The sequence below is a fragment of the Telmatherina bonti genome (assembly GCF_933228915.1).
Source record: "Telmatherina bonti genome assembly, chromosome: 14".
Classification (NCBI taxonomy): Eukaryota; Metazoa; Chordata; class Actinopteri; order Atheriniformes; family Telmatherinidae; genus Telmatherina; species Telmatherina bonti.
Window position 1 is genome coordinate 18572682 of NC_136612.1, and position 27652 is coordinate 18600333.

Sequence of the window (27652 nt, forward strand, 5' to 3'; positions counted from 1 at the left end):
TATATATATATATATATATATATATATGTGTGTGTATATATATATATATATGTGTGTGTATATATATATATATATATATATATATATATATGTAATGTATTCTGTGTTGTGTTATTGAAGTCTGTCTTGTCTGTGTTGCTTTGTGCGTGTGTGTGTGTGTGTGTGTGATGAATGGTAGGATGTGCTGAGGTTAATGAGCCACAGTGTGGCAGCAGCTTCCCTGTTTATCCCAAACAACACTACAAAAAGAGGGCAGGTAACTTATATTAGCTAATCCTGAACTTTATAACGTTTATGTCATAATGCAGGCAAACTGTCTTCTATGTGATACTCAGTAATTTCATAGTGTGTTGGTGGATTTTGCGCTTGGACCGAGTGTGGAACAGGGTTTTGTGTTGTGAACTTACATGGTGCATATTTATGATTCACTGCATAGGGTGGTACACCTCAGCTCGCCTCCTCTCCAACTTTCATCCATCTACTGCATGAGTCACACTGCAGGTACAGCAAGGAATCTGTGTGTTTTCTTTCCTTTGTTGTCAAAGAAAGAAAAAGACGAATTAGGATGGCTTCACATGATGAGCTGAATATCCTGCTGTATGTTGTTTGGGTGCAACAACCTCTTCTCATGGCTGTGTCACTCAAATGTAATTCAAACTTATACAGAGTAGTGTTACTGACAGAAAAAACACAACTGATGCTCAAGCTGGTGAGAAATGTGCAGTTTATTTATGCTGATCAGTTTGTTTGTTTTTTTAAATCTTGGATATCAGAAGCAAATTAGTGAAGCTAAAGTATTTGGGTCATAACATTTTGCCAAGCAAGAACTGAAACTCCCTTTCTGGGATGCCAAAATAGTTTGGTCCCCTCAGATCTAGTGGACCAGAAAACAAACAACTCAGCCCTGAACTTTGTCAATTTCTTGCTCAAATCCAGGTCAATCCATATACTCCAACAGGGTTCAGCTGTGTCGCAAATGTGCAGTTTTTATACCCAAATCCAATCACACAAGCAAATCTGGCAACTTTAGTAGACCATGTCTGTCTACCTCTGTCACTCGGTCTTCATTCCCAATCTATTTTGGCACTCAAACTAAAGCAGAGTTATTTGAATCCCAAAATGATCAGTACTCCTCAATTTCCAAAAGGAAAAGTGGTAGCCTGCCCGCAAGACTGAAAACGGACCATAATAAGCACGAAAACCAGCATTTGAATAAATCCTGCTTGAACATGTATCGGAAACATGCATATTTTCTAAAAGATTTAAGTCTGTATTAAAAGAAGAGACACATAATCCTGAAACACATTTTTCTCACTTACATCGTGTATTTTTCTGTCCCTGCTTTGCATAAAACAGACAGCTGGGTTGTTCCGTGAACGCACCTCCCTCTTCCAGAGTGGTTTTTTTTTTTTTTTTTTTTTTTTTTTTTTTTAACACTTTTGTAACAACAGCATCTACTGCTGAGTGAGTTTAACCAGCTTCACTTCAGTCCCCGGGTCAGAGCCCTCACCGAGGATTACATCAGGTGCCACGATCAAACCTGACAATAACTTTTGCGTGTGTATGTGTGTGCGTGTATGTCAGTGAAGTGAAGTGAAGAGTGGGACAATCACCAGCGCTGCTCCCCACGGACTTATCTCCCCAACAGGGCGGGGGTTGGGTGTGTTTAAGTGGTTACCAGTCATTCACACACACACACACACACACACACACACACACACACACACACACACACACACACACACACACACACACACACACACACACACGTGTGCATCCTTCTCAGCAGCATCCTGAGGGTTTTCTAGGCATTTCCAGTGTGAGCGAGCAACAGGTTGAGCAGCAGTGTGAAGGCGAGTCCAAGCCTAACATGCCGAGCAAAAGCCAGTATCTGCGGCCCCGGCTCTGTACCCTGGAGAAAGGGGACAACGGCTACGGATTTCACCTCCACGGGGAAAAGGGCAAGACGGGCCAGTTCATTCGGCTGGTGGAGCCAGACAGCCCGGCCGAGTCCTCGGGGCTCCGCGCCGGAGACCGCTTAGTTTTTGTAAACGGGGAGGACGTGGAGAGCGAGAGCCACCAGCAGGTCGTGTCCCGGATACGAGCCACCGTGGGTCCACTGGAGCTCATAGTGGTGGACCCGGACACGGAGGTGCTGCTAAAGAAACACAACTTGAAGTGTCTGAAGGAGTTTGTCTCCGAAGGGCTCCCGTTACCCTTTGAAGATGAGGAGGCAGAAGAGGATGAGGAGGTGGAGGAGGAGGAGGAGGAGGGGGTAGTGGTGGTGGAGGAGCACGAGCAGGTGGACGAGACAGAAAACGGGGATGTGAAGCGGGAAGAGGTGGATGATGAAGCGGAGGTGGTGGTGGTGGAGGAGGAGGAGGTGGTGCAGGAGCAGGAAGGGACGCCGAGAGAGTCCACGTCGTTGCCGGAGACTAACGGAGAAATCCACGGACATGTCGAGAAAAAGCTGAGCATCAGCTCAGAGAAGGTGAGTTCGGGTTGGAAGTAAAGTGCAGGTGAAAAGTTTTCTGCAAAACTCGCTGCAGAGTTTTTTCCTGCTCCAACGCACTTTATTACAAATGAATGGATCGTTATTTGGCTGCCGCGGGGCTTAATGACCAGTTGACAGACTCGCCCATTCATTTAGAATTAGCTGTTGTAGCAGAGAAACATCTAAAACACGCAGAACAAGGTGTCCTCGGGAGTTTTTCTACAGAGAATAGGTGCTCTGTGTCAGGATGGTTAACATAACCAGCTGCCCCCACAGACTCCTGCAAGGCTGTCAGGCTGTGGGCAGGGGTCAGCTGACTGGACATTTGCTGTGGGTGAGAGGACAAACCTGGTTTAGCTTTGGGATCATGGAAACAGGGACCCCCTGTGTTAAACTGAAAATATCTGCAAATATGTTGAGGTTAACAGTTATGTCAGCAACAAACGGGACATGGGAAAAGTCTGCGCCTATGTGTTGAAAACCGTTGACAACAACCACAACAAATAACTTGCATTGCTAAACCTTCCACAACAAACAGCAGGAAATACTTTAGTCTGTCTCTATTTTTCTCCTTTTTTTAAGCTCTTTACTAAATCTCCACCCTTTCATTGTTGTCTGTTCAACATTATGGGCACATTTTCACTGTGCATCAGCTATTTGTTGGTGTCTGCTCTTATTTAATGCGCGTGTGGCTGAGAATTCACTGGAGCACTCAAGGAGTCGAAGGTCTCTGCAGTCTGGAACATCTGTGTACCCCTCGCTGCTGTGTTCTGCATGTTTACCCCCGAGGCTGCTTCTGTCTGTGTTCAGCGTTCATCCCCGATGCACGATGGGAGGAAGGGTCGTTCTACATACAGCCAAAAGCAGTCACACAGAGGCAAAAGAACCTGCTGAGCTGCTTTTAGTCAATAATTTGCCACTGTTGTGGAGCTGAGAAGACCATGAGGTCAAAGTGATTTTGAAGGGTTCGATGGGTACCTTTAGATATCCTGTAATTTAAGCAGCCAACATGAGTGAAAATGTTTCGAGAGTCCAACAAGTTCAGAAATGAAAGACCCAGAAAACCCTGACATTTGAGGGTTCAAAGCAATAATTTATCCTGATAAATGACTCCAAAAGTAGAAGCCACACCACTTCCTTACATCCATTTTTTTTTTTCATAACACCAATATAATGATAGATTTGGTATTTTCAGTCCAAGCAAGTTAGTGCGGAATCATGTCTCTGGTATTTAAGAGATTTTTTTTTCCTCTTCTTTTTGCTGCTTACATGAAAATAGCAGCAGCCCACGCTTGCCTGTGTGCAGCACTCGAGCACTGCTTGGTTATGTTGTTTGTCCTAGGAATATACAGCAATTGTTCCAGTGTTTACTCTCGATATTCTCCACAGATGGCCTAATGGGGCTGTGGCAGCTCGGTTCATGCTGGCACGCAAGCTGGACAGAAGAGTTGAAACTGACAATTGGCATTAAAATAAGTCATTTTAACAACTTTGGTTTCTTAATTTGGTTTTCCTATTGAGTGTCATGCTTGAGCTGAGATCCCAGTTGGGATTTTTTTTTCTTTTATATGAAGGCACATAATGATTCCCAGGCTGAAGATGTAACTTGGTACGGAGGACATAGTAGAGCACACAGGAGTGTAAATTGGACTCAAGGGACGACTTTAGCTGCTTCTGTGTTGCAGTCGGAGGCACCTCAGGGTGTTGTTTTTTTTTTTAGTTTTTTTTTTTACATTGATTCAACTCTTTCTGGAATGTTCTTCCTACATCCTGTCCAGCATTCCTTTGCCCGAGGTCTTTCGCCCAGCCAATGACATACACACACAAAAACCCTCTCGCAGTCCAAACACACTCATATACAGCCTCGAAAGACACACACACACACACACGTAGCTCTGGTTTAGCAGGCACACTCACGTCCACACCCCTCTTGTCTGCTTTAACCTTTTAAAGAGACTTAAACAAGGGTACGAACTGCTACACCTTCTCTGGAAGCTGAGGAACCCTGCTCATGGTTTCTATGGTTACGCTGATGGTGCGTGTGTGTGCTTTTGCGATCTGTGTGAAGTGCTCAAATGTGCGAGGCTGAAGGTAGGCGAAGGTGAGAAACCGCAATGGAGGTGCGAGAAAATGGATGAGCAGTGATTAAGGTCAAAATATTCAGCGCGCTCCGGGAGACGAATAAAAGCCGCTGTCGTCACCGTGGAGCAAAACACACCAAAACACATCATTTGGTTCCAAAGGTCGTTGTTTTGTTTACCAGGCTGTAAAATATTTTACTTTGCTGCTGTGAAGGGAAAGATGCGGCGTGTCTCTCATAGCAAACTTATCTACAAATCACATGTAGAATTCGGTGATTTGAATATCATTTAAAGCCTCTACTTGATGGAAACACATCAAAAGCAACACATTGACTGTAATAACTGAGATTTTTTTCAGTTAATTTTGATTTATATATAATAAGGAGCAACAAAACCCAGGTAAAGTTGGACGTAAACCTGTTAAATATTTAACTGACAACATGGCTGTATTTTTAGGAGAAAGGAAGAGGATTTCTTTGCCATGAGCTTGTTTAAGATAGACTACGGTCAAATAGAAAGCTGTCTTGAGATCTCACGAATCCCCATGTCAAATTTTTAGTGAAGTCAAAGACAATTTGATGTCCAGACTGGAGAACAGAATGAACTCTTTAACTTCTTATCAGCATTAAGCTGACTAGCAGGTGCTAGTGCATGCTGCATCGGTATCCTGCACGTCGTGCATGTTTTAGAGGAGCATTTAGTTCCTTCCAGGTTATGTCTGTGTCGTTTCAGGGAAAGTCTAGCTTATCTCAGCAGAGCAGTACTGAATCACATTCTGTAAATATTACCACAGCTCTTTTGCTCATCACAGTTCTGAAATGCTTATGAAGTGTTGCTATAAGGAAAGGAGTTGGTCATCACCATAGACCATATATGAAAGATGGATGGAGCCTCCGGCGGTAAAAAGTGAAGCCTATGCGGAAATGCATAAAACTGCAGTTCCTCCTTCATCCACTAGGGGCTGCAAAACAGAGTAAATCCCCATAGACTCCCATGTTAAAAAGACCAACTTCACAGCAGATATAAACATGTTTACAGTCTGGTTCAAAAATCCATTTTCAGTTTAATAGGTCAGGTTTACCTTCATGACAACTGTGGGGGGAGTGAATTTTTTTTATAACTCGCACGTTTAAAAGTAATTTAATCTCAAAATTCGGCACATTTAGGGGTGTGTCCTTTTGATTGACAGGTACCCAATCTCCCGCTTCAAGTCAGAAGAACGTAAAACAACCGCGATTTTTAGCTGGTTGACAACATGACTTAGCCTTAGCCCGCTTATCTCTGTTCGCTGGTTAGCTCGGTTAGCTCTTAGCTACAGAAAGCTTGGAGTTCGCTCGATGTCAATCATCCACCATGGCGCTCATAGCGCCCCTCTCAGCACCACCTTTGTGCCCATATTTTCCGGACGAGACGACGTGGGTTCCCCTGCAGAGATGGGGATGGTAGGAACCGCCCACCGAGCTTCAGTTTAGCTCTTCAGAAACCTATGGGTGACGTCACGGAGGCCATGTCCATCTTTTGATATACAGTCTATAGTCATCACCCAGGTTTTTATTTCTGAACATGTCAACTTTAAATAAACCAGTAACATTTCTCAGTTTCAGCTCTTGACTTCTAAGACTGTTTAAGGTCTCTTGTCTTTCTGCTTGTTTGCGGCTCACAGTCAAACCCAACCTTCTTTATCAATCGCTGTAGGCGAAACGTGGGAGGTAACTGATGTTACTTTTTCATCTTGCGTTTGTGTGACAGCGTTTACAAAAAACAGAAACGATACATAGAGAACATGATGAAGGGCTTGCATCTCTGGCTGTTTTGTGGTCAACAAAAAAAAAAATTCACTGAGGCTCACCCCACCACTGTATTCTCCAAGACAGGTGATGCACACAGTTGAGAGCAACTACTCGTAACCATAGAATACACTCCCAAAGGGACACACCCACCATCCAAATGCCAAATGTGCTCCCACAACGCTGTCATCCAGCTAAATAAAGGATTTAAGTTCTTAAATCCTTCTTTTATCATGTTAGTGCATGTGTCTATCTTTTCTTTTAGTTTCTCATCATTTTTAGTATTTAGCTTCAGCTATGTGCAGCATTTTGTTGTTGTTTCAAAGTGCTTTTATAAAGTTGTAATGGGATTTAAGAATCCGTTCATATCAGCAGTTCTGGATTTAATCCCAGATCATTTGCTGGGGAAGTCTGGTTTGCTTGGGGAGGTGAGAATGCAAAACCAAAATTCTGATGCACATCTAAGAAGCAAACTCAGGTCCACCTAGGACCTGAGTTTGCTTTGCTGAGTTCACTTGTAGTGAACAAAGCCGGGCTTTGTTCACTACAAGTGACCCAAACGCAGAAGCGGGCTACAATTTATGTGGCGGGAATAGAAGTTATCCTGTATTAACAAATAGACGAGTGAGTTTTACTTGTTGATACTGTGATGAGTTGAATACATCATTCATAAGGTTTGGTTTGTTTGACTAAGTCCAGTATGGATGTAAACTCAGGCCAGCTGAATGTTGTAACCCACAACTGCACCAAAATCCCCAGTCAACTAATGGACTGGTTTATTAGGTGTGACTACAGCCTAGCTGGGGTTTTTTTAAGCACCCTTGCATTGTGTTTAGATCCTTTTATATACAGTCTATGGTTTATATTTACACACGTAGAACAAGTTTCTGTTGTGATTTTTGTCAGCAAATCTTAAGTCATTTGAACTTCTTTTGGGCAAAGTGCAATAGACATGCTCCGTGGTCAATAAAAAATAGCATAAAATGCATCTATTTCAATTTAATTGATGATTTTATTGTGATTTAGGCCATTTGTTGTGGTCTTTTATGCTTTTTTACACCATCTGTAATGCTTTTAATGTTTTATGTAAAGCACTTTGAATTGTCTGTACAAATAGACTTGCCTTGCCTCTAAGTTATCGTAGCCATCAGACAAAAACAAGGAATCCAGTTGTGTTGAGATGTATTTAAGATTTAATTTATAAGAGCTTTGTTTGACCAGAATCCCATTTTGCATTGAGTGCAGTAAGATTGTGAGAAGCTTTATGAATCTTTCTTTTATCGTCGGCCCGTCTTCTATCACTAATTACAGGAGAGGAAGTGTGCACATGTCCCATGAAATTGGCTGTGTCTAGATGAGATCTAGATGAACATAAGCTCATCTGAAGCCTACAGACATATTTTTGACCGTACTGTAGATAAAAAAAAAAAAACCCACACACACGTCAGACGCCCTAAGTGAGCCATGAAGCAGAATTTACGTGGAAGTGCTCTGTGTTTGTCACTTCTCTCCTGTAATCTGCACATTCCCATAAAAGCTGCTTATTAGAGAGCTGGAAACCTTGCACTGTGTCCCCATAAATGCTCGGCTCTTTACACTCGCCTTACATAGAAAGCTGGGCAAAATGTTTTCACTAAACAAATCCTCTCCAAGCTGTTGTGTGGGAGGATTTGATCTATATTTGTAGAGTGTATGGCCTTCAATGATTGCATTCAGAGCGTTGTATTGTGTATAATGCTGGCTGGTCACGTTGAGCATGTGTTTCAACTGTTTAAATGTCTTTTTGTAGCAAAAGGTTTAGCAATATTTCACTTTTTTCTAAAATAATGATGACATTCTTGTGACAATCCTGTGCACCGAAATATCTATATTTTAGAGGTCATTGCTCCGAGATACTGACATCTGATGTAATTCTTACAGTATGATGGATAAGACTCTGTTAATAGAACAGACTTCAGTTTGCAGTGATTATTTGTGCTACTACAAGAAAAGGCCACACCTATAGCAACTATTTGAGCCAGGATGGTGAGGGGAGGCTCAGACCTCACGACGTTAGCTTGGTTTCCTGTCATTGTTGTTGATGGAGGATTCTCCCACCCCCTTCATCTTGATCCTTTTCTGACCCGACTTGCAAGGACAAACCTAGAAACTCATAGCAGGGTGGGAAACTAAGGCTTCGCTGACGAGGAATCAGCTTAATTGTCTCTTTGCAATTAAATGACATCAGTAGCAATGCAGGTGTTATTGGGCACTTGGTTAAATAGCGTGCCGTTCCAGAAACGCACTCTCAGTTGTGGTTTAAAGTAAACAGCATGACCAGCTGATGGCTGGCTGTATTGAAACCACTGTGACAAAGCCAGGTATTATTCATGCCTGGTTTTGATAATGAAGTACATGTCATTATGTTTGTCTGACAGGATCAGATGGACGTCATGATTCATTCAGACCGGCACTGTCACATATGTCAATACTTGGATAAGGGTTACATTAATATTTGTTTTGTGTGGGTGTTTTTTGTTTTACACCCATGCATGCACATTACTAGAGTGCCTCTCTCTGTATGTGTGCACATATGCATGTGAGTAAAACTGGGAATTTCCTCTCACCCAGCTGGCCAGTTTAATTTGCTTAATGGGGCTCCATGATGCTATTTCCAGTTTTCTGAGCTTTCTTGAGTGTTATAGTGTTGAATACTTATCAGACACATAAGAGGTGCAGTTTTTTATCATCTAAACGTATGTTTGAGTTTTCAAGCACTCTCTGTGTTTGGTTTCCATAGTGACGGAAACTAATGGTTTTAGAGAAATTTTTTCTATTTCGAAATTTCAGTGACTTCCTGGGGGAGGGGCTCAGTGATTGGTCATCTTCTCTAGGTTGTGCACGTTCACGAGATTAAAACGCCACACCCAGCTTCACTCTCAATATAACTACTCCTAGCAGCTGACCAATCAAATGCAGCTCACAAGCAGCACATAGGACAGAGCTTTCTGTGTTTGCTTGTTTCTGGCAGAGGCTGATCTGAGAGGATCAATACAAAATAAATGAAAAATGCTTGATTATTTTTTCCCTTCTGGACTTGCAAAATAAAAAAGATGAGACTGAAATGTGTATAATAGAGCTACTTTAAACATATTAAACGTATAGCTACTTTAAAGATATTTGTGTATTCGCAAATGCTTCCTTTAGCACATTTGTTTATATTGATAGTATTATAAGCTTTTTTTTTATTAAATAAAACTTATTAACCTGAAATTAGCATTCAAACTCTTTACAGAGGTTTATTTTGCTCTGATGTTTTTTTTATTATAGCACCTGATGTGTGTTCTATAGGTCAGAGTTTAATATTATTGTGTAACATACAAGGGTATGGCCAATGTTTTGTAAGAGTCCTCTATAGGTTTTTCTTTGTCTTTGGTTTTTGTTTTTGCAATATTTGGTTAGGAAATAAGTGAGAAAAACACTAAAACAAACTGACCCAAATGGTTAAAGAAGCAACAGAAAAGTGAGCAGTGACAGGAAATGAAAAGACGAAGAAGAAATGAGTACAAGGTATATATGAAAGGTTTGTGGTCCTCCTTCAACCAGGGATGCTGTTGTGGTCAGTGTTTGCTAACCCTCATGCCTGTGAGATGGTTTGGCATTAGCTTTCTTTGCACCAGTACAAGCTGTCTTGAACTTTTTTGTTTAACTGTCAAACAGTCATGAACAGCTGGGACGTGCACCAGTTTAAACATCTGGTGTAAAAGATGAATCCAGTTAAATTGGATGAGACAATAATCTGTTGTATTGATCAGGATTTAAATGAATTATCGATGGCTAGCACGTATGTCGTCACAGCAGTTCCCCACGTCCTCCCGCCACCCCACTGAAACTTTTTGTGACACCAGTTCAAACAATAGAGCCACTGTCCCTTCAGACGTGGTTTCAGTGGCCCAGGTCAGGGGTGGAACCTGAACCTTTTACTGCGTGGGTGTATGGGATTGCTTGTGATTGGGTCCCACGGGACTCTGGACGAAGGCTCAACAATGCCACATTGCATGTCCCCCCACTTCATTCTGTCAAAGGTTCACCATCCCAGCTGGACAATGAGTTGGAGCACTGCTGCCGCACCCTGCCGGGAGGTGAAGGGGGGAAATGACTCGTTGCTCGCCCTTAAATAGACTCACCCACTCTGGTCATTTCCAGCCGTAGAAGTACAAACACTTACGGCTGCTGCAGAACAAGCCTTGCCTTTGAATTTATTAGAAAAAATGAAGTTAAAGAAGAAAAAAAAACTTCAAATATGCTACAAATGGTCTCATCTGTGCCTTTTTTATATTCTCCTGAGCAACACAATCACCACATTCACAACTTTAAGACGAGCTCCTAAGGTTAGCTGGAAGTCACCTGAACAAGGTTTAGATTTACCTTCACACCACAGTGAGGGCTTAAAACTTGATAAAATGCCACAGGAGAGGTGTTTAAGTTTGTGCTTAGTCATTCACAATTCTACAGTTTCTTTGGCCCTTAACACAACCTCAATGTCAATGACTCATTAATACGAACACTTACACCACCACCAAGGTAATGCCCAGAATGTAACTGCTGTTATACAAGATTGTGTGTGTTTTGGGATCAATCTAAGCACCTTTCCGTTCCTCATGTTGCTTCATTTGAGCTGAGGACATATTTTACCCACAGCTCAGGACACAAGAATTTTTACCCAGGTTAAATCTCGCTCATTCAGCTAGAACAGCTGAAGACTGACCTGGTAACAATGAAAGCACTAAACTTTACTCTATCAATACATTATTTAAGGATGTTTTGTCAAATCTGGTAAAACAGAACAAGTTGCTTGGCTTAATCTGGAAGCTGAAACTAAAAAAGGTTGGATTTTTTTGCCCAGATTAAGATAACCATGCAGCTTATCGTGGCTTTTCTCAGCCAAAATAAAAGTATTAACGGACTGGCTCAGAAAAAGCCAACTAATGCCAGAATACAGACTTGAACCACCCAACCATGGAGTTTTAAAGTTGTTACAATATGAGAACAAAAGCAATGCAGAGCATGACCGTGCCATTTGCTTCTTCTGCTTGTGTGTAACAATGTCTGTTTGTTCCGCCTTGTGAGACTTAACTTTTAATAATCAGGAACAAACTCTTCATAAAACCATATTTTGATCCGCTTAGTGGGTACTTTTTGGAAAGTGCAAGCGGAACTTTTGTTTGGTTGAACTTTCAGAATTTAGGCCTTCATGGGTGGAGAGTTGAGGACAGGGAGGTTGACAGAGATTAACCTTGTTGACTTATGAAAGGATGAAACTGCCTGGCAGTAGTGTGTCGATCTTGAACAATCATGAGCTTAAAAATGAACATTGAGCAAAGGCATAGCCTGTTAGTTCTGTTTTCAAAGATCCTAAAGTGATGCGTCTGCCTTTTTGGTTATCAAGACCACTCCATTTAGGCTTATCAGTGGCAAAACCCCTGCTGTGATGACTGCCAATACTTTTCTATTTTCGAGCCTTCCCCCTAAAGGGTATGTTGAAATGGGAACCCACAGCAGAACCTTTCTTTGGTGTCTTTTGTAGAGCTAGTTTGTCCCATCCTCAAGTGGAAGGGGGGGACAGTAGGGGGCTTTGTTTCCCAATCTGCTTGCCTTGCAGATGGTTCAGTGGTCCAACCTGAAACCCAACACCCCCATCCTGCCTGAGAGAGTGGTGCACTCCATACAATCAAGAGCACCAAGCTTGTGCTGTGTTTTTAAAAAGGACCTGGTTTGCATTAAACATTTATTGAGTCTGACCTTGACGCTTCTAACCTTTGTTGAAAACTACATGTGACAGTCACGAGGAGTAGAAGGCCAGTAGTTTGACATGTCACTAAGTAACTACAGTGCCTGGCGACGTGTCACTTTAGTGGTTGTTTATCCGGATCAAAGGAGCCAAATACATGGAGAGTTGCCTTCTTGAATTAAAATGACATGGGGGGTGAAATAAGCAGCAGCAGCAGGAGGAGGAGAGAGGGATACAGGGAGATGAAAGAGAGACGGCTTTAGATGACATATTTGTGTTAAGAGCTCAGCTGAGTATGACAGTTTTCAGCTGATGATTCACAGAACTTGTTAGCTCTGTCATCAGCTGTCAAAAACATCTGTCTGAGTAAAGGATGAAATGCATCAGTGTGGTGTTATAGAAAATTTTTTGAATGACAAATTTTCATTAATATATTTTTTCCTTCACACATGCTGATATTTTTTGGCTCTGTCAAGGACCTGAAACTGTGCAGGAATGTCTAAAGCCTGCAGTAATGGGTGCCCTTTATGTGTGTCCTCCTTTATTATGGGCTATAGTTACACATCAAACCACTGGCCAAGTGTTTTGGAAAATCTGAATTAACTGGCAGACTGAATGACAAAGCCGCAGCCTCTGGCATCACGCGCGCGCGCGCACACACACACACACACACACACACACATATTAACACAGACTGTACTTTCCATGCCAGAGACTGATTAGCTTGCAGCTCCAGCTTTCCTCTGAACAGTATCAGCAGGACAAGCTGTCGATGCAAATCTCTGCTGGGTCAGTCAAAGGGAGATAAATATGATGTCTAGTTATTTTGTGATTGTCAATCCATAACGATTCAAATTAATGAATGTAGCTGCTCATTCACCTGTTGAGATATCTGAAGAAAAAAAATTTTTAATCTTATTTTAGTAAATATCTGTCCAACTACTAGATGGAGACCTTTACTCCTTGTCAACATAAGATGAACTTTTCAGTTTGTCCATTGCTTTGATTTATGAGGTAATACTAAAATAAAACTGGCAAATATTCCACCAGTCTCAACAATGCTCTGTTTTATTGAGCAAATAATAGCATGCTACATTTAAATGTATTCGTTATAAATTGATATTGAAAGTTTCACAATGTTTAATGTGTGGGCATTACAGCTATTCCTCGGGTTTTTAAGGGTTAATGTGTGTCAACACAAGCTGGGAAGCCTAGTTGCTACATAGATGTACAATTCGTGTTTACCTTCCCAATAGTTAACACACTAGCATTAGCATTTATAGGCATTTTTGTTGTTAGCCTGCACTCTGTTCGCTAATGCTAGCAGCAGTTATGGCCTCTTCATTAATATATGGACTAAAAACTGAAAATAAGAGTCATCCCTTGTGATACAATTTAATTTACCTTTATTTACACACTTATATATAGAACTAGAATATGTTTTGTGATAAAACACTGGAATTATCATACTTTATCTCAGACTGGAAATACAAGCTATTTTCTCCGCAGCATCCCCCATTTTTATTCTGTGCACTGCTGTTTGGTTTGAGGCCTGTATATTGAACTTTGACTCTGTGTCTTATCTCCTTGTTATCAAAGCTTCCTGAGGAAACCCAGAAACAAATCTTAAACAGGGTGGGGAACTGAGATCTGCCTGTCTTAAGAACACAGCAGGAGACACTACAACCTTTATAGTTTTTGTGTGTTACCTCAGACATACATATAGAATAAAGTGGTGGCAGATTGTTGTATCTATTTGGTATTAATTTATGTGGTGGATACTCTGCCATGGAACTAGAAACTATTTACAAATTATTTCAGAAGCTGCATCTCTTTGAAAGGCTGTTAATATGATAACTAGTTTTTGTCTTTGAAAATAAATATGCAACTCTGCCACTGGCATGACAATAATAGTTCTACGTTGTTTGAACTGTCTGTGGTTGTACATATAGTTCATAATGTATCTGTAGTTATTGACACTGTATTTTTTTTAGCTCCATCATTTTATGAACTTGTTTAAATCTGTTTCAACTTCACTTTTCTTATCTTGTTTCTACTTCACCATGCCTTGGTAAAGCATGCTCAGATTAATACATCATCCATTGGCTATTACCACTTACTTCATTGCAGGGTCACTGGGAGGGTTTATCAATCGGCTATCACACGAGAAGCACGGTACACCTTTGACAGGTCGTCAATACTTACAGATCAGATAGGGTGAAAAATATTAAGTTCTCCTTTTTCACAAAGTGTGTTTTTTATGCACACACGTCTTTGTGATTTAATTTCTCTTTCATGTTAGGAAGTTGAACCAACACTGAGGGAAGCATGTTGAGGGGAGATGTGTCAACAGTTCCTGTGCTTCACTTCCCTCCTCAAAGGGAAAGTTTGTGTCACTGTAGAAGTGTGTTCATCTGAAAAAAAATTTCTGGGAAGGCAGAGAGGAAGATATAACACAATAGAAAATTGCAGTATGTGAATTTTAACTTAAAAGGCAGGGTGGTCTGAGTGTGTTTGAATGAGATGCTGGCACGAAAAGGAGCTTATTTTTCACATTTCATCAAAGATGAGGAGCTTTAAAGGGGTGAGATAAGTGGTGTTGTGCCATCATTGCAGAAGAAAATTCAGGGTTTTCAGAGCCCCTTTGTACTGCAATCAAACACAATCTGAGGAACTGAATAAGTAGATGATTCATTCGGTTTTCCTTCCACATATCTTAATGTTTATATACCAAACTGGCCTAAAACCAAGGCTGAGATGGTTTAAAACAAATGTTTGGTTCAGCTTACATGTTGAATGTTCTGTGTGTATCATTACACAGATAAGACAGCTCACGACATCTATGTTTTAGTCAGATATCCAGTGATGAAGAGGAGTTGCAGTATCAGGGTAGTTTTTAGAACGTCCCATGAGCATTCTGTCCAGCACGCTCGGTTTCACTTCAATCATCAGATTTCTTCTGAAGAGTCACGACACACTGTACTTTCATTTATATGTTTTGTTGTGCTTGTAAAGATAAATTCCTACACATTTGGCAAGGAGTGCATCTCGGATTGCACTCCCGGCTCGTGTGCTCAGCAAATTCCAAAGATTTCAGAGCCGCGTGGAGATTCTTCGACCCTCCATTCCTCTGTGACACAAACCCTCCTCTGTTGTCCCAGGCTGGCCCTGTCATTCACTGTCTCCTTGCGCGAGGGTGCCTAATATCAGCTGTGTGTCCAATGAGGAGGTCCAGTGCTAAAACTGCATTGTATCTGTGTGGTTTTCGGTATTACTCAGTCTGCTTCTGTAGTTTTAAAACTAAACATCGGGTGATTGTGAATCATTATGAGTGATGCTTCTACCATGCTGAGCACAAGGCTCCAAGAAGGACGTGCTTTACTGACAGAACAGTTTACAGTCGTTCTGTAGCTAATTTCAAGCTTTCTAATGACACTAGATCCATATTAAGAAAAACTGGAACACTAATCCCAGGTAAATTAACATCAAAGGTGGCCTTCACCTTTCTGCTTAAGCACTTTTGATTACATCTTTAAAATTTTGAAAGATTCATAAAGGAAGGATTTATTTTGGTCCAGTGTGGAATTTTACTGAAGAAGGTGAAGTGTCGGCTATAAACATCAAGCATTCTTGTCTAATCACTTACCAGAGTTAATTGGTTCAACTGATCACATGATCAGATGACACTCTCACCGCTCAAGAGGTTCTTCAGATGTATAAAGACAGTCCGTTTGCATCACAAATTAGTACAAACTACAGAGCTGCATTTGCATTGTTGGCATCGTAGCTGCAGAAGTCTTTAGTGCGATCTAGTATTTCTCCTTTTATTTTTTATATCAGACAAAAAAATCAAAGTCATTGGGGAAAAAAAGACATAAAAAAATGCTCTTAATTCCCAGATGGAGTTTATTTTTCATAATCCCACAGAAAAAGAAATGAAGCATTTTCTTGTTTCCTAGATTAAGATTAAATTCAATTCAATTCAGCTTTATTTATATAGCGCCACTTCACAACGATGTTGTCATAGGGCGCTTTACATACACATAACTTCAAGCCAATTCATACATAGCCTATAAAAGAAACCAACTGATTGCATCGAATTATGACCTCGATACAATCCCCCATCCTGAGCATGCATACGGCGACAGTGGGAAGGAAAAAACTTCCTTTTAACAGGAAGAAAACTTCCGGCAGAAGCCAGCTGAGCAGGGAGGGCAGCCATCTGCCTCATCTGGTTGGGGTGGAGAGGACAGGAAAGACAGAACAACATGTACAACTGCACATCTATTCAAGAAGACCTGTGGAAAAAAGGAGAAATAAGTTAGAGATGGCAATATTGTCATATACATTAATATATTAGAGAAATGGAGCGAGGTACTTCTCAGTGCATCAGGTAACATCCCCATTGCTACATAAGTAATGAATGGCTAGACTTCCCATAACTATAGGAGCAAAGAGCATAACCTGGATAGTTGGGTCCCGTACATGCAGACTCCAACTCAGGAGATGCTCAAATCCTAACTATAAGAATCATGGAAAAGGAAGGTTTTCAGCTTGATGTTAATGGTGTGGAGGGAGTCTGCCTCCCAAACACAGTGAGACCTAAACAGTTTTTTTTTTTTTTTTAACTCAAATTAAATGCAAGTTAATCACAAAAGAGCTGTAAACATTAATCGGAAACAACAACAGATGCATCCACAAGTTTAAACAAAAGAATGCATACAGTTTCCATTATGTTGTCAACAAAGTAGTTTCAGTGCAAACATCTATATAACGTTACATTTTTTTGGCCATCAAAAGAATATCCAGCTTGTCATTTGGTATTCTGTTTGTTTTATTGCTTTTCCACATTTTAATCCAATCTTAAATCCCATTTTGTTTAAACAGGTATTAGAAAATGCTCAATTTCACCTTCCTGTGCTAAATATGGTTAAACTTCGAGACAAAAGATGATGTCATCAATGCGCTCTGCCTGTGTCACTCTGCATATGTTACATTTAATGACCATAAACACTAAAAAAGGGGAAAAGAGAGGGGGAGAAAAACACATGTTGTGTCTACTCATCACAATGCAAAAACCACTGTGACCATCTTTGTCTTGTGTTTTTGGCATGACATCAAAGCTTTTCATGTATTTGTGTTTTTAATATGGTGGACTTCACCTTTTCTGACTTTGTATGCATATGGTTTGAGAGAATTAGGGTTTTTTTTTGTTTTTTTTTTAATAAATCTCTCATCCAATATTAAAATAGCAGGTAGTTTCTTGCGCTCAACAACATACAAGCCGTTACTGCCTTCATTCTTTAGGAAGCATATAAGATGAAATTTTCTCCAGTTTATTTTGACAGGAACAAATCCAAATAAACTTTTGGAAACTTTTTTACCAACAGCTCTTGTTTTGTATCTGATGTCACACGACTGCCTCCATCCAAAACAAAAAAAAAAAATTTTTGAAAGCTCCCACTGAATGTGTTTAACGTAATGAAATGTAACAACCAACATGCTGATTGAACAAGTGACAGAACTAATGTGGAAAGGTTCAACTTTTCCACTTACAGGAACTGCAAGTTGGCAAATTTCCCCTTAACAGCCATCAGGATCCTTAAGAGGTCAAAGACTTCTGTATTTATTAAACACAAGTGTCATGTTGGCAGTTTTGTTTATAAATGCATGTGACTTCTATAAAATAAAGTTCCAAGTTTTGTTGTTATCAGTTTATAGGCTAAATATCCCCCACCTATTTGCATAAAATTATTTACATTGGCCAGTCATCTTCTAAAATATGATTATTGTATCAGAGCCGCACATGAGCCCAAAGGGAAATTCATTTTTATTTCAGGCGGGTCCTTGCAGGAAAAGAGCCGTTCACTTTTGCTGGATGTGGGATGGGTGGATGGAACAATTGGCTTACATAATATAATGAAGTAACAATCACTCGTGGCTACTGTCGAGCTGCGTTATGAGAGAAAATGTTGAGTCAGACTGCCTCACTAATGTTAATGTCTGCCATTCTTCTAAAATGATGAACTGCTTTTGATCAGTGAGGCTGCTGGTGGCATTTTCTGTCAAAACGGAGTCATTCCCACTTAGTTATATCTGCAGGTGCATCATTGTGTCTGGATGCTGAGTTGATGTAGGGGAGTGGGAGCACAAGGTCGCTCTGATGTGGAAGCAGCTCCATGTCAAAGATTGTCTTGCCTGGTGCTCTGAAGCCCCTGCATGAAGCCCAAATACTCTGTTTTCTCGTCTTTGATGACAAACCATTAAAGCCCCTTTTTGCTAAATAAAGAAACTGCCTCATCCATACAGCGGAAGGGAGGTTCTGGGATCAGGCTGGAGCTTTTTCCTGAGTGACAATACAGCTCTGATTCTTCCTGCCATCCCAGGCCAAGACTTGACGGGACTGAGTTTTGGGGGGGGGGGGGGGGGCAGTCAGAGGTCAACGCCCAGCTTCCATTGTCCTTTAGCTTGGAGCCGAACTGGGCTGCGCCTCACACCGGAACTGGTCCTTTCCTCAAAGGTGCCCACCCACTCCTGAAAATACTCCACAAACCTTCCCAATAGACCTCTAATCACATGCCTCCAAGACCCCCTTCCTTCCTGGCATGCAGTTGGAGTCACGTGGACTTGAACAGCAGCTACAGTTTACAGTGATTGTTACAAACGCTGTGCACAACACATCAGCAATGCAGCGGACACTTGCATGTTCAATCTCGGCTTTATTTTCATGGTAAATGACTCCCAGGAGCTCTCCGTAATCTTCGTTCCTCTTGTTCTTCCCGAGCAGACACCGATGGTGGAGGTATCTTTGTTTGTTTTAAACAAGCTGACCTTTTACCAACCTCAGGCATGTCACATGCAAGTTACTAATATATCCTCTTCTGTGTCCTCTTCCAGGAGGTGTGCACCGAACTGCGGCCACGTCTCTGCGTGATCCAGCGAGGCTCTAACGGATATGGCTTCAACCTGCACAGCGAGCGTGCGCGGCCAGGCCAGTACATCAGAGCTGTGGATGAAGACTCTCCAGCTGAGAGGGCCGGCCTGCAGCCCAAAGACAGGATAGTGCAGGTACTTAAAAAAAGATCAAGGCTGTAGTGCTGTTAGACCGTGCCGGGTTGTGATTCAGCATGGTGGATCATTAACATTGTGTTGTTTGGTAGGATAAAGAGATTATCTACTATCTGCTCTTCTTGAACACAAATAATGATAAAGCACTGAAATATTTCTGAGTAACAAACTAGAAGCATCCTGGTAATTAATCTGCCATACATCCATTCTACAGTGCCTACAGTTATTTATTTATTTGTTTGTGTTTGTTGTTGTAACTTGTGTTTAAATAGAAAATAAAGCTGTGGTGTATAATCAGACCTCACTGAAAGTGTGGTTTAGCCTTTTACATTCTCTGTTCTTTGCATTGCTATGGTCTAGTGGTTCCTGTTGCAGATATAAAGTGTGATAATTTTTTCATTTCAAGGCTCTATGCAAAAGTTCTTAGCTGATATTGAAACTGTACAGTTTGTTGCAGTTGTTGCATGTGTTGCCATTTCACAGGCAACTATCAAATGATGTCGCTTTGCATTACTTTCTGCTGTTTTCAGACGTTGAAAAAGGTCATGAATTAAATCGGGGGAGCTGAGCTCTGATTGTGTTTTAATTAAGTCCTCTGGGTACTAAAGCAGTGATCAAGTCATTTCAGAAAGTCATCAGTGTGTTGATATGATGTCAAATAACAAGGGCTGTGTGGGGTTTTAAACCCTGCAGGCTGTAACGGTCTCATCCTGAACTAATTGGCTTCTTAACTGCTAGTTGTCTGCAGAGGAAGATTTTTTCTTCCATAATGTATATGTAAGAATATGATATTTGGTTAATGAGCAAGTTAAAAACGAAGCAGAAGAAAGGCTAAAAATTCAGCATAAATATTTCTCATCACCTGATGTGAGCCACTCACACAGCTAAGTTAGAAGTCAGGCCTAGAGTAAAACAAAGCTAATAGAGTATTAAAATGAATAAAGATTGTGTAATAAAGACTAGAAAGGGGTTTCCAGTCCCTTAGAGGGCCCCAGACAGCCACACCACCCACCGAGGAGCTCGGGGCTTTGTAAGGAGCAGACAGCCATTGTTGCTGCTGTTACTGGCCAAGCAGCTATTGTCCAGCTTCCTCTGTAGGACTGGCTTAGACATGCAGGTCCACCCTATGACCTAAACACAAGCACACACACACACACACACACACACACACACACACACAAACACACACCCTTCCAGACATTTCTCACATGCTTTCCCATGGAGATTTCCTACCAGAGGACTCAGCTGGTCTCAGGGCAGCCACCTGACGTGGTGCGACCAGAGTTAAAGTTCAGCTGTCACAGTGTCACACCAGTGCAGAACCAAGCTGGATGTACAAATGATGGACGATTGTTGAGGAAAAAGGCAAAAATTGTTTGAGGAATGCACATTTGTGTGCAGACGCACAGGATTTCCTGCCCGGGCAGCTTCTGGGAGACACAGTGATAAAGTTGAGAAAGAAAATCCTGATGTTGATAAAATAGTCTGAGTGGGAACAGAGACACAAAGCCCAGAGAAAAAGAAAAAGATAACCGAGACCATTTGTTTAAGATGCTGTACTTTCCCGTACAAGGTTAAAAAAGATTTAAACCCTTTCCTCCTCCTCAGGTGAACAATGTCCTGGTGGAGGGGAAGACGCATTCTGAGGTGGTTGCTGCCATTAAAGGTGGCGGTGAAGAGACCCGGTTGCTGGTGGTGGACCCCGACACGGACGCCTTTTTCAAGAGGTGCAGGGTGACCCCCACCTCTGAGCACCTAACTGGTGAGAGGAATGATTTTTTTCCAGCACTTTGAGGCCATACAAACTTCGTGTCAGCTGGATTCTGCTCATATTGCTTCGCTTCTTATTCATTGTCAGTCAACAGCTGGATTTATGGGCACATTAAAGACTCCACGTCCTCTTCTGTCTTATTGTTTCGACTAAACCACGGCAGATTGAACATCTGTCATGGTTTCTTGCCTCTGCTATTCTCTCTCCTCCTCTATTTGTCTTTTTTTCCCTCTTCTCCATCTCTCCTGCTTTCATTCACTGCCAAGGATCGCAGACAGACACTTCCTGCCCCCCCCCCCCCCCCCCCCCCCCCCCACCTAATGCTGATCCCCTCTGGGAAAGTTAATCTTTTAGACATGAATACATTAGATGAGACTGATCTGATGGTTATTTGTAATGCTTGAATGCTTAGATGTGGAGCTTTCTGCCTGGAATTTAGGCTTACAATGCAACCAGATTTCCTGATTTATCGAGAAACCAATTATTGCAAAGTTTGACAAGCTAGCTAGAGTAAGGTCCACGTCTGATAGCCTTCATCAGCAGAGATAAGTGGTGAAATGAACATGCATTCATCTGCTGGTTTTTGTACCACCCTGCTTTTTTCTAGCTCAAAAATTGTAATAAATGCATACTGATACACACAACATTAAGAAAATAATCCTTTTGGCTTCTTAACTCGGTACAAGTAGGAGTTTTGAAGGGATTCTGCCAATTAGTCCTTGTCCCAGACAAGCTGCCAAAACCCCTAGGGGGACCTGTAGTACTGTAAATAACCTGGTGTCAGTGTTTGAGCAGCAGCTGGTCCTAAGGTGGGTAGGATGTCTGCAGAGTTTGGTGGAGTGTTTGAGCGTCACTCTGCCACAAGTAACCACTCATATAAACATGCCAGCTGTTGGCATGGTAACAACCAGGATACAAAGCAGAGAGGACATTCTCTGCATCCAAGCAGAGATGCTGAAGCAAGCGTAATGAAAGTCCTCGCACTGGTGATTCACTGGAGAGAAGTAAAAATGATGTGTTGCCCAGTCCAAAATTAAAAAATACTTGGAGATTATTATTATCACGTGTCACATAAACTTTCTTCCAAATGTCTTCTAAAGGGAATGACTTGATCAGTGGGTGGAAGTGTTGAAATGAAATGTGGTGGAATAAAAGCATAAAATTATAAATGTACTTGATTTGCTCCACCTCGGTGGATAGATCTACTCAGACCAGGATTAGAAATAACCCACTACAGAGGAAAGATTCCAGCGAGGCGTTTCCCAGGTAACTGCATGCAGTTGCCCACTCAGAGGGCACCTGCCTACACTCCCTCCTCACTTCGACACACACTCCTGCATCTCGCCAAGCGGCTTCGCTGTCCAGCACCTTTGTTTGGTTTCCAAGGTGCCCTACGCTCTAAGCGGCCTCTCAGCTTGGAGCAGGACCTACGTGAGGACCTGGGTAGGCTCCTCTAAGAGTCGGGGGCACGAACGCACACTAACGTTCAGCAAAGACACCGGGACTTAAATCTCATATTAACTATGAAGGACCAGCTGCGATCTGAAATTATAAATTGTCACTGGCTTAAGACACTATTGAGGCTGTGGGGAGGATCAGAGGGTAAGATGATGATGTTTGTCTTCAGTTACGACATCTCAGAATGCAGGTTGTGATAAATGTGGTATTTCATAGTGTCTGTATATTTTTATGGTAAGAGAGGGAAAATAAAAGCAATGGGAATGGTAAAAGTTTAGTTGTTTTACAAGAGAAGAAGGAGCAGTAAGATGACAATGGAATAGACGATGACCTGCTCGTACATGTCATGTGTTAGAAGCGTAAAATGGGACTTGCTAAAAGAGTCTTGATTTCGCTGAGTGCTACTCTCCGCTCTGCTGCTGTGAGACTGAAACTGAAGTGTTGCAAGTAACTTGACATACAGGACTTCAAGCACCCGAACAAAGACGGTTCTGTGTTTGGACTCCCATCAGTGATTGTTGTGTTATTTTCTTTTTCACAGGTCCCCTGCCAGAGCCTGTCGTTAATGGAGAAATGGAAGAGAAGGTAAAACTAACTGGCTATATATGTGTTGCAGAAAGATATTTGAGATCGGAGATGTCCTTTAGAGCAAAGCCCAAAGTAAAGCTTAAAACTTTGGTGTGTATAAAGATTGCGAGCTCCCCCATAGAGGCCACTTCCCTCCTCACCGACTCGGCCTCTCCTTCCTGGCAGCAAGGAGACAATAATAGCTCCCCCTGCTGTTTCAAATACTCCTAGTGTAGCATAGCACAACCCAACAAGCCAAGGTCAGACAGTGCTCGAAAGCAACACATAGCTCTTTTTTTTTTTTTTTTTTTTTCAGGTGTTGTCTGCCACATCAGAGAACTGAGATGCTGGTGTAGCGAGTTATTAATCAGAGACGTCCACTGAATGCACCTTCCTGTTATTGTCTAACCTTTCTAGTGTCCATTGTGTGGCGCTGTGAACAAAAACTCCACCCAGCAACTTCTACCTTAACCTGGAAAATGTTTTACAGAGAGAATATTAAATGTAATATTATAATAAAAAAAACAAACAGAATAGTACAATTTTATTTGCAAAAGGTAATCAAACACACACTTAGACTAAAATGGATCATTTTGCATGTTAATGCCAATTTATTCCATAGTGGAGACTTTCAGCACAGTATTAAACACAATTCAGGAAATCATCTACCAGGTATCCACTAATCCGGTATCTATTTACCTAAATTGGCAGGAACTCAAAAAAGAAAGAGGAAAACAGCAGATTTTAATCATTTAAAACTATTTCAACTTCAGAAACTTGTAACTATTTGGGCGACTGGTATGGCCTTGTTCTCTCTATAAACTTGGTCCAGGACAGTTGTGATGTTGCCGCCATAGGGGCAGTGATCTCTACTGAAGAAGTTGTGTCAGTGGATATAGCCAGCAAACAATGATCTATCTATGATCTGTGGCGTGTGATACAGCCAGGGGTTTGACTTGTTTTACATGACAAAAATTTCATGGCCAAACTCTCAAAATGAGTTTCTTACTTAAATATGAGTATTGTGCCAGTCAGCGTTCCTTCGACATTCAATGTTAACTAAAGCACATATTTTGTGTGTGTTGTCTCTAAGTTGTCATTAGTAGGTGATTTTGAGGAAGACACCAGTGCAAATATAAGAAAATACTGTTAATGCTGGTAGCCTTGACTTGGGCTTTTGACCACATATGCAGTGTCTGATCGGCACTTCCTGTTACTCAGGAACTGTATGTGCAGCAGTGGAATTACTTGTTCCACGTATTGTTGTGTAACAGGCACTGAAGAGCTGAGAGGGAGCGGATGGAGGGGGAGGTCAAGGAAAATTCATTTGTCGGGTGGAAAAACATGAAAATATTTGAACTGCAGACAGGTTTTACAGGCTTATGGTGCGAATAGAAGTGTAGATGCTGATATGTATTGAGGAACTGCAGGTGTTACAACCTGGGAAGAAGATGATCCACTTTCACACAAAACACAACCTGCTGTGATGAACTTATATTCTGTAATGTTTTTTTTAGGATTTATTGCACAAAACTCCCACGCTTGTATTAAATGTTTCTTTGCTTCCCACGTTTGTATTAAATATGTATTTAGTGCACCTGCAAACCTTTGAAGACAAAGAACATACACAAAAATATAGTAGAAAACCTTCCAACAGTTTTAGTTTTTACCATAAAATATTTTTTCTATGCTGTCCAATATTTAACATTTTAGATGCAAGTGTAAAAGTAGTGAGTTTGTACCCAATAGAAACAAAACACCTGAAATCCAAGACTGCCCCCAAGTGGTGACGTTTGGCACTACATGGATGCTGGAAAAGATTCCCTGTCTCTTTACTAAAACTAATACTGACATTATTGTTTATAATTATGTAAATCTTGGTTGTTTTATTGTTATTAAGTTAAACTGATGAGCGTTTGTCTTCACAGGTGAATGGCAGAGTGGTCAGGGAGGCAGAGAGAAACTCCAAGCTGTCAGTCAGTCCTTCACCATCCAATGCCTCATCAAACACCTCACTCACAACCCCAACAGCAAACACCCCACCTGAGGTACATCTCCGAAAAGGGACAATCTCATCTTAACAAAATGCTAAATGTTCGTGTGAAACAAATCAAATGTCTCACTCTTGCTTTTGTGTCTTTAGGGTCTGATCACAGATGCCATCCCAGCTCTCAATCTCAGCCTGCAGCAAGTCAAAGAGCTCGCACATCAGAAACGCTCCAACAAAAGAGCTCCACCCATGGACTGGACCAAGAAAAATGAACTTTTCAGTAACCTATAGGACAACTCGCCTTACCTGACACACACAGATCTCAACAAGTTTTTTTTCCTCAAATTGTGATCATTATTATTATTATTATTATTATTATTATTATTATCAACATTATTATTATTATTGTTATGACAAAAGAGAAACACCAGGGTCCTGTTCCAGAAAGTGGGTTATGCTGAAACTTTGTGTATATTTTCCCTGAGTTGAGGGAAATTCTGGGTTTTCTGTTCTAGAAAGTGAGGTAAAGCTTACTCTGAGTCTGTGGCGACTCAGGTAATAAGAAGTGAAACTCCTTGCTGGCAGGTTTAACATAAAGAAATCCTGAGTTTTTACTTACTTTCTCTCTCCTGAAGCACAATGTCAGGCTTCGGTTGTCCCTATCAGGGCAATTCCAGACCTTTTAAAGCTGAATTATGATTTATTTTCTATCTGTTCTACAGTCATTTAGCAGATGCTTTTATCCAAAGCGACTTACATACCCAATAGGCACATCGGGGGCAACCTGGAGTTCAGTGTCTTGCCCGAGGACACTTAGGCACATAGTCTGGGAAAGTCTTGAATCAATATCCCAACATTCCAATGGAAAGACTGAGCTACAGCCGCCCTTTTTGTAGGAAACACTATTTCTAGAACTTGAACAGAGGTTTGATGTCTTTCTTGTTATTATGTCGTTTAATTCCATAAACGGGAGATGAATAAAGAGCTATTGTCAGCCTCTCTATATCCCAGAAAGCAGTGTGCTCTCACTATCCTCTTTCTCCTCCTATTATAAAAGAAATAAGTCTCAGTCTTAATCAATTGATTGATATAAATAAAATACAGACAAACCATTCAGTCTTCAGTCTTCCACATCGACGGAAGCAGCAATGTCCTGTTCTTCCTGTTGCTTCAACAACAACTTCTCTTTCCAGTTGGGTAAAGTAACAAGCTTTTTGTCAGCAGTTACCATGGTGAATCCAGTTATCGGGGCTCCATTGATGATGACTTTTTACCATTAATGATGGCTTTTTACTGTGGTTCCCATCTCTGGGTAAAGAAACTCCATTGATTGAACCAACTCAAAGCCGCTGATCTAGAACTGAAAACTCAGAGTTGCTCAGCAAAGGATAAATGAACTCAGATTTTCTTTTTAGAGTTAGTTTCACCTCCTTTTTGGAAAAAAAAAACCCAGAAGAAATTAAAGCTGTTGTGTAAAATATTGTACTCTTCCTGTTATTAACCTTGATATTATATGCCATCATACTCTATATGTATAAGTTTTACTAATCACAAAGTTGCACATGCCAATGAGAGAAAACTGGATTTTACTGAAATTGTGTGTCTGCATTTGTTGAAATGGGCATTGTTTTTTTTTTTTTTAATTGTGTGTGTATGTGTGACCCCAGCTGTACCTGCTGAGTTTGTTGCCTGTGGAAACATGAAGGAATTGAACTTGGTGACCTGCAAACATGTAAAACACTCAAGCTTTCCTTTTTTTTTGACAATCAGTTCCTTTATCTTTAGTTTACCGTTACACATTTTTGGGATCAAACATTTGATAGAAGGCTGAGAATTCACTATCATGTCTTTTTTGTTTTCTATTACATGTAATTTTCTTTTTTATTCTTTCATTAACCTTAACTATCATCCAGAAAATGAGTCCAAAAGAGAGAAGACATTGTTATATTTTCTTAAAATCCTTTCTCACATAAATCTCCTATTTTGGGAAATAACCACTGGTGTTAAACTGGAAATATCTATATTTTTAAAGTGCATTCTTGTATACTATATGTATATATATAATTCATGCATAATGTTAATTTTTAAACCTTTGACTCCATCGATGCCATTCATGCGAATATTGTATCATGAATAACTCGCCTTGCCCTTATTAGCCATCATTGTGACTGGATGCTCAGTTCACAAAGTCTCCTATAATATATTGAAGATTTATTGCTCCAGCTGAAAAGAGATTTCTGCATTTCTGTTGATGTCTTAGAAAACAGTAATTATTGTTTAGATCATGTTCATCATAGGGAATATTCTTACTGATTTCTTTTTCATTAGTATTGAGAAAAGTGAAAGAGATTTTAAGACCGAGCGACTGAATTGGAGTTTTTGTCGTTTGTATAAGCGATGAGCTGTTTTCAATCTGTAACACTTCAGTCTGAACATTATCTTGTTATCTGGGATGAATAAAATATTCTCCAATGTTGTAATGAATGGAGTTTGTGTATTACAGAAACATTACATAAGGAATTTTTGGACATCATGTAGGCTGACATTCCTTTGTGATCATTTATCAATCAATAACTGCTTTTAATAAATAGGGAAATTGCAGTGAAATGATTAAAATAGTATTTTGGAGCAGTGATGCATTGTCCTGTGTTTCAGAAGTGTAAAAA

The 27652-nt window shown here is 40.9% G+C and overlaps 1 protein-coding gene across 1 annotated transcript; it reads left to right on the forward strand.

The window, feature by feature from the left end:
• Positions 1–1807: 1807 nt before the first annotated feature.
• On the forward strand, positions 1808–27431 carry nherf1b (NHERF family PDZ scaffold protein 1b). Its single transcript, XM_079252438.1, has 6 exons — positions 1808–2491; positions 19030–19200; positions 20809–20962; positions 22971–23014; positions 24925–25044; positions 25140–27431. Exons 1-6 carry the CDS (start codon positions 1871–1873, stop codon positions 25275–25277), a joined length of 1248 nt encoding a protein of 415 aa, XP_079108564.1. The 5' UTR covers positions 1808–1870; the 3' UTR covers positions 25278–27431.
• Positions 27432–27652: the final 221 nt, after the last annotated feature.

Excerpts from the sequence above, each read along its gene's own strand:
- nherf1b (XM_079252438.1), top strand. The coding sequence starts at position 1,871 with ATGCCGAGCAAAAGCCAGTATCTGCGGCCCCGGCTCTGTACCCTGGAG. Across the intron at positions 2,492-19,029 it reads TGAGCATCAGCTCAGAGAAG|GAGGTGTGCACCGAACTGCG; the intron begins GTGAGTTCGGGT and ends GTCCTCTTCCAG. Across the intron at positions 25,045-25,139 it reads CAGCAAACACCCCACCTGAG|GGTCTGATCACAGATGCCAT; the intron begins GTACATCTCCGA and ends TTGTGTCTTTAG.